Source organism: Empidonax traillii, unplaced genomic scaffold (genome assembly GCF_003031625.1).
Source record: "Empidonax traillii isolate 1590-97213 ecotype Southwest subspecies unplaced genomic scaffold, ASM303162v1 scaffold22:size5013007, whole genome shotgun sequence".
NCBI classification, from domain to species: domain Eukaryota; kingdom Metazoa; phylum Chordata; class Aves; order Passeriformes; family Tyrannidae; genus Empidonax; species Empidonax traillii.
The window spans coordinates 1604450-1612164 of record NW_020955215.1 but is presented as its reverse complement, the minus strand read 5'-3'; the positions used below and the strand labels follow the sequence as shown (position 1 = coordinate 1612164).

The 7715-nt window shown below is 56.3% G+C and overlaps 1 protein-coding gene across 1 annotated transcript in view; it reads right to left on the bottom strand.

Moving 5' to 3' along the window:
• ADRB2 (adrenoceptor beta 2) overlaps window positions 1-5342 on the bottom strand; it is a 29605-nt gene extending 24263 nt beyond the window's left edge. The window contains exon 1 of the mRNA XM_027901477.1: window positions 4048-5342. Coding sequence (XP_027757278.1) covers window positions 4048-5218 — 1171 coding nt within the window. The 5' untranslated portion in view covers window positions 5219-5342. The remainder of the gene's footprint in view (window positions 1-4047) is intronic.
• Between the last annotated feature and the right edge of the window lie 2373 nt (window positions 5343-7715).

Sequence of the window (7715 nt, the reverse complement as noted above, 5' to 3'; positions counted from 1 at the left end):
GATATGAATCCATAGGCGATGCTGCCCAGTGGGAATTGCTGAACAACTCGGGATATGAGGCGCTTTGGGAACAACCTGTCCTCAAAAGATGCTTGAGTCTCATTTCCAGGTGGGGATCTACATCCAGACTCTGTTCTCTCTGCCAGCTTCCCATGCACTTCCACATCTCCCTAGTGCCAGAGCAAGCTGCAGGTTATATTTCCAGGCCTGGCTACCCAGAAAGCAAAAGCTCTCCAGGAATGCTCCCAAGAGGCAAAGGACTAACATAACTCAGGAGCTTTCAATGCTCTGGCTCTTTTGGAGGATGAAGCAAAGGCGGCTCCTGATGTGAAAGCTGCAGCTGCCCGAATTGCGAAGCGGGACCTACAGCAAGGGCAGGTAGTATTTTGTAACAATACAAAAGCTGTGTTTGTGATCTCTCTCTCAACTAAGACTTTAGAAACAATAACAATCTGTTTGGCAAAAGTGGCTAAAAGCAGTGAACATACTGCCAAACTCGACTCAGCTGCACACACCAACACTTGGGGGTCATACCCCCACCCGTGTCCCCACTGGCACGGCTGGGCAGTATCCCTCCCGTGCTCTACCCACCTTGATGGCAGTGACACAAGGTACAAGCCAGCAGCACAGCAGGTAGCCTGCTCTGTTTGCAGTAACAATTTGGTGTTTATCACTGTGTGTTTTATCAGATGTATTTAACCTGAGCCAACTCTCTGCTAGTGTAAATCCTAAGTACCTTAAAATCCAATTTACCAGCTACTCCTGACTTCAGTGCTCCATTTTTTAATGCCTAGCATGTATCTATAAAGCTATTTTTGTAGTGTAAAATATTTTAACAAGCCAAAGCTTTTCTTTTCCAGTCATGGAACAGGAAAGGTTTGTCAGGTTAGGTTTTGGTGGTGCCACAATATTTTTTCCTCTAATATTTCTCTCTTTCAGTTCCAGCTGCCCCCAGAACTGCACATTTTATATTTTAATAGTTTTACTAGAGGAGAGAAATCAGTTCTTCGACACTCAGACTCCACTGCAAGCCTGAAGTTTCCTAACACTGTAGCTGAGCTTTGCAGTACCAGGGGTCAACTGACCAGTGCAAACAGCCCAACATTCCCTGTCCCTTCCACATCCACGTGCTCTGGATACTGGAGTGGATTTACATTGTCACTTGCTCATCTCTCCGTTTTGGCTACACAGAGCCACAACATCTGAAGTATAAACAGAGGCAGCCAAACAAACAGAGAGATTATTTGGACAACAAAGTCCTGGACCACAACATGTGCTACTGAAATGCCAGTAATAAATAACAGTGAAAATAAAGACCCCAACATGTGGATGTGGGATTTTTTTGTGCAGGAGGGTCCTGTCTCAAAGCTGGTGAGAGTTTTTACTGAGCCTGTTCGAGGCTGGCTGACCCCCCACCGCTGTGGGGCACCTCCTCCCTCTGTGCCCTTGCTACCTGCCAACCCACTCTGTCCCCGGGTATTGCAAAATAAAAGTGACTGGCAAGACTCAAAATGCAGGAGACAGAACAACACAGAAGATATTGATCTCCACAATCAAGAGGTTAATTGTCACTTCCCCTCAATCCTACATAATAATCATGACCTGCACTGTTCTGAAGTGCATCTCCAGCCCCTGCATAAGTACCTATACTGTGTGTACCTACACGGTCTCCACATCACACCAGCCTGTCACCTTTCAGTCCTTGTGCAATATGAAGCAAACAGCACCTGACTGGCAGTCCTTGTCCCGCTCTGGGTCTCCCCTGCTCGGGCAGCCTGTTAATGTTTATCTGAGGAGCTGACCTGGGGCCTCACACACCACAGCGTTAGATCACACCCTTCCTCACGCTCAGAGGACTTGGGGCACTGCTGACATCCCTCCCACGGCAGCAGGTAAGGGCACAGACAGGTGCAGGCAACAAGGTAGAGAGGCAGGAGGGAAGGACTCAGCCACATTCTCTGCCTCTGCTGTAGTGCTGAACTGCAAAGGCAGTAAAGTGCAGCTGAGTCAAAGGAGTAGAGGGGCTTTTACAACTCTTCCTCCTTCCTAGCACCCGTTTCAAGCAGGATCAGTACCACTCAGGGAAAAAAAAGAGGGGAGCACTAGGAGTTTCCATATCCCAGCCCCGCACAAGCCAGGTGGGGTTTTACCATGAAGGGTGTGAGAGTTTGTGGAGCTTGTCCCCACACCTTGCAGCAGCAGCAGAGACCATCAGTAATGACACCCCCATGCCGTTCGGGGGGTGGGATTCCCCTCCAGCATTCCCTGGGGTTGCCCCTGACAGCACCAGCGCTTGGGACAAGTCCTTCTCTGAGCAGCCAAGAGAGCCAAGGCGACACGGGGACTGCAAAGAGGTGTCAGTAACCAGAAACCCTACTCCACCCCCCTCCCAGCCTTCAGGACAGCGCACAGCGCTGCTCCTAAGCCCCTCTGTCTCCAGCACCGGGGGGTACCAGCCTGGGGGGGTCAGCTCCGGGCTGGTCACCCCACTGCGTTTGCAAAGCTAGTTTTGCCACGGACCCAGCGACACCCTGGTGACCCACCCACTGACCACGGCACGGCCCAAGCAGCAACGCAACCAACACCCCGGTAGTGCGGGGAAAACGCGTGGAAATTCGGGGGATCCACACACGGGCAGTGCCCGAGCGTTCCCCCGCGGGACATCACGGTCCCAGGGAGCGCCGGCAGGTCCCGTGGGCACCGTTTCCCCGAACCACTCCCGAGTGTTTCTGAAAGGACCCCGCGCTTGCACAACCTCCCGGCCCGCGGGTCCAGCCTGTCACGCAGCACGGCGGCTGCAGGCAGTGGGGGAGCTACATTCCCCGCTTCCCCAGCCCAAATTGCTGCTTCCCTCCAGCTAGGGACTCCCAGAGAGCCAGCACTCGACAGCAGAGCTGTCCTGTCCTGCCACCCAAACCTGCCTGCCCGTGTCTGCTGCCGCCCGCCAGCCCTGCCCGCCCGCCGCCAGCCCCGCAGCGCGGGGACACCAAGACAGAGCGTCTTACACGGGGAAAAAAACCTCCACAGCCAACCCAACAGACCTGCAGCCGTCCCACGGTCGGAGCTGAGCTGGGTGCCATGGAAAATAAAAACCCTCCTCTCCTCCCACCTCCTCGGGCTCACTGTCATCTGAGACTTGTAGTTAAACAAACTGGGTGCTTTAAGAGCTTTTGGTTGGATGCAGAACGACGGTCTGTGGTTGCAGCAGCATGTCACCCGACTTCCCAGTACAACATTCCTGAGTCCCACAGTCACAGGCTCACATTTTAGGCAAATAGTCCATTTATTCCTATTATTATTATTTCAGCACAAAATCCTGTAGTGCTTGGCAAAGAAGAATTCGCGGTTTCTGGGCGTTGACAGAACTGTCCCACCGCCGGTCACAGCCGCGGCCGTGATCCAGCCCTGCCGACCCGCGCTCAGCCCCCAGTCCCAGCACCCCTTCCACGCTATTTTGTCGCAGAGTGCCACCTCCGCGCAGTCCCCCGGGCTGGACAACACTGGCACCACCGCCCGAGATGCCCACCTGGCCGGGGACGGCTCCCACGGCCACCAGCTCGGTTATGAAAAGGGGACCTGGAGGAGTCCCGCGGGACGCCCGGCTCCTCAGCGGGGCTGCCGCCGGGGCAGGGGGGGTCCAGCCCCAGCCCCGCTCCCGCCGCCCAGCACGGCTCTCCCGCAGGAGCCACCGGCTGCTCACAGCAAGGTCAAGAGGTAGTTCAACACCGGCCACGGCCAGGAAGTCCTTCCGGGAACGTGCATTCTGCACAGCCTCAAATCCCCCCGACCCCTCTCAAGCGACCCTCGGTCGTGCCCCTAATTAGGGAGGCTGCCAGCAGCCCACCTGCCCTACCCGGGGCCAGCCTCCATTTGCATAAGGTTTGAGTTTGGGATTTCTTGCAGCCATTAGATTTTAGGAGCACTCTAGAAGAGGATCACTATTATTATTAAGGGGGGGGGGAGTTGATTTTCCTTAGAAAGATTCCTCTGTACAACCACTGTGTGCCACGCCAGAGCCCACAGTACCCTACCCGCTAGGCACAGTACCTTTGCAGCGCAAAAAGTCCTCGGGGTGAGGGAAGGAACCCTCTTCGCAGAGCAACTCGCAGGCTTTATCCGATGCCAGGGGGTAGCCGTTGTCCTCCTCATTGTAGTCGCTCCTGCCGTTGCTGTTGGAGTAGCCGTTGGCGTACATCTTCAGGGCAGACCGGCGGAAGCACAGGAGCTCCTGGAAGGCGTACCTGAAGTCCGGGCTCCGGCAGTAGATCAAAGGGTTGAAGGCAGAGTTGACATAGCCCAGCCAGTTCAAGAGGATGTACACATACTTGGGAATGATGTTGTCCTGGATGACGTGCACGATGTTGACGATGAAGAAGGGCAGCCAGCACAGCGTGAAGGTGCCCATGATGATGCCCAGGGTCTTGAGGGCCTTGTGCTCCTTCAAGAACTTGGAGGCACGGCGGTACCCGGCTCCCCCTTTCTGCTCCTGCTCCTTGTTCTGGGTGTGAAACCTCCCCTCGCTCCTGTCTATCTTCTGCAACTGCTTCTTGGCCACCTGGAAGACCCTGGCATACACAAACACCATGACGACGAGTGGCAGGTAGAAGGAGATGATGGAGGAGGCAATGGCATAGGCCTGGTTGGTGAAAAAGTCACAACATGTGTCCTTCTCATAGCACCGGATGGCCTCTGCATGGTCTGCCCGGTACCAGTGCATTTGGATGGGCAAGAAGGAGGTGAGGGCCGAGACCACCCACACGATGAGGACGACCACGCGTGCCTTGCTCTTAGTCAGCAGGCTCTGGTACTTGAAAGGGGAGGTGATGGCGAAGTACCGGTCCACGGCAATGACACAGAGGGTCTCAATGCTGGCCGTGACACAGAGCACGTCCAAGGAGGTCCAGAACTCACACCAGAAGTTCCCAAACTGCCACATCTCCATGATGATGTGGCAGGCGCCGAAGGGCACCACGGCCAGCCCCATCACCAGGTCAGCGCAGGCCAGCGAGGTGATGAAGTAGTTGGTGACAGTCTGCAGCCTCTGGAACCGGGCGATAGCAGTGATCACCAGCACGTTGCCGAAGACGATGGCCAGCACGATCACCGACATGAGGATCCCCATGCCCACCATCCATACGTCCCGTGACACCGTGGGGTCGGCGGCGCTCTGGTTGGCACTGACGTTGCCGCCGGGCAGCTCGGTGCCTGCCACCGCCATGGCCCCGCCAGCAGCCCCCCGGGGGCGGCGGGGGGGGGGCTCGGCTTTGCTTAGGGCTCCGCAGCAGCAGCGCTACTCGGGGCGCCACGCATACGGGATAGCAGGTGCGGGGACGCTCCCGCCGTGCGAACCTAGGACCGGACCGCTCCGCTCCGCTTCCGACCCGTCCCGTCCCGTCCTCCCCGTCCCGCGCGGGACTGCCGCCCGCCCGCCCGTCCGTCTCCCAGCCCGTTCGGCGCCGCGGATCTTATAAAGTGACACCCGCCCGTGACATCAGCCCGCCGCAGCCAATGGCTGCCGGCACCCGCACCCCGAGCCCCCCCCCGCACCCCCCGAGCTCCCCCTCCGCCTGCCCCACGCGTGTCACCGCTCCCCCCGACCACGCGCGCTGCATCCCCGCGGTGTCCCCGCGCCTCTCGTGTGCTGTCCGCACCGTGGGCTCCCCCTGCTCCAGGTGTGATCCCTCCCCTCGCGGTGTCCTCACGTTCCCCCCCGCCCACGCGTGTCAGCCACACACCCCCACGTGCAGCCTGCTGTGCGCTGTCCCCGTGCCTGCTACCTACAGTGCCAACCAAGCACTCCCTACTTCAGCAGTGCCCCTGCAACCCCTGCACCACGAATGCCCCCAAACTCCTCCCAGCCCCAGAGTGTCCCTACACCTCTCACCCCGCCCACACATCCTGTGTGCTCCTGGGGTGTCACCAGGACACACGGCACCAGGAAAATCCTGAGGATGCTGAAGCTCACAGAGGCTTTGTCCCTGGCTGGGCACTGCAGTTTGGCTTTCCTGAGAACCCCCATCCTCACTGGTGACACCTCGTGCCGGGCTGTCACCTGTGTGCCCATCCCTGAGAGCCCGCAGCACAGCACTGTTATTGCAACTTCATCCCCAGCTCTCAGTCCCCCTGCTGGCACCCAGGGTGATGGGGTGCATCCAAGTGCAGGAGTCACCACCCAGCCCCCAAAAACCCAGAGCTGGTCAAAGGCACAGACACCCCTCGACTGTCCCAGGGGCACTTAAAGGGCAGGGAGCTCTGTGACTGCTGCAACCAGGCATGCGGTCAGACCCAGACTCTATCACAAGTATTTCCCTCCAAAATAAACAAATTTGCTAAATAAGGACTAAGGAATCCTTAAAACTTCCTTTTAGCCTAACAGGAGATATCGCCACTGCTGGAGTTTCATTCCTGCCTGTCGTTCTGAACTGGCACTGCCCAGCCTCGTGCTGCTCTGCCAGAGGTAAATCATGCTGCCTGATGGGACTGAGGTGCTTGTGGAGGTGGGTGATGGGTTTTCATAATTCTGCCTCATTTTTCCCACATGGTAAGGTGGTACCACGGTGCCAGGGGCCAGGGTGCCAGCTGTGGCAGTGGGGCTGCAGTGGGGAGCAGCCTTCGCCCTGCCGGCCATAACTGCGCTGCAGATATTTGTAGAGAAGAGCTGCATGCACAGAGAGGAAGTTTTGTGGTTTAAAGAAGAGGGGCAAATGAGGTACTGGAATCAGGAAACGAAAGGCAGTTTCAGTGGTATGAGGTGTCTGCCTAGGCAGGGTCCTTCCTGAACGAGTGGTTTCCCGCTCTTTCCACACTCCACTTCCGCATCCACTATCTCAGAGGTTTTAAAAATGCAGAGACATGAACAGAGGATCCACAGGGCACCCCTTCCCACTGCAGGCATCTGCAGCCTTTGGGAAAACACTTAGAGGAGCCACTGTTTTGGTGCAAATGACCTGAGCTAATTACCAGGAGCTCCCTCCACCCAAAGGATAAATGAAATAAATAGGGCTGTCATTTTCCACACACACCAGCAGGTGCAACTGCAACCCACTGGCGTTAGCCTGTAGAACCCCACTGGCCTTCGCAGACCACACATCAGCTGAGGGTGTGGCCCAGAGGCAGACACAGGCTCCAAGAGCACTTGCTGGGTGTCATATCCATTCTCAGCTCTGGTGAACACAGGCCTCTACACGCCCTCTGCCTGGGGCCAGCAGCGTTCACCTTTCAGGGGTAGCACACCGAGAAGCTGCTGGAAAAGCAGAAGTGAAGATGAGATGCAATAGTGAGAGTGTGGAGCAGAATGGGGAAGGAAAAGCAGAAGGTGTGGCAATCAGACTTCTATTTTAATAACTGACCTGAAATCTATAGAAAGCACTCGAGGTAACTGTCTGGTTTTGCTGGGCTGTTTCTGTGGGTTAGGCTAATGAATGGGAATACTCAGACACCAAATCCAAACATCCAAAGTGCATTAGGTCCCCTATCCTGATAGACATACATATGTTCATCCTGAGTGCTGACAGGAGGAAAAGCAGGTTTGGGGACTTGGTGGGAAACAAGAACTCTGGAAGAATCAAAGTTGAGTTCTCTGCTTCATAACAAGTGTTTTAGCAAAGGCATCTCTATGTTCTGCAGGTCTCTGGTAACAGTCCTGCATCTCTCTCCAGAAGCTCTGAAGGATTCTGGCAGTTTTTGTGGCCCAGGGTGCAGAAATCAGCCAGCCC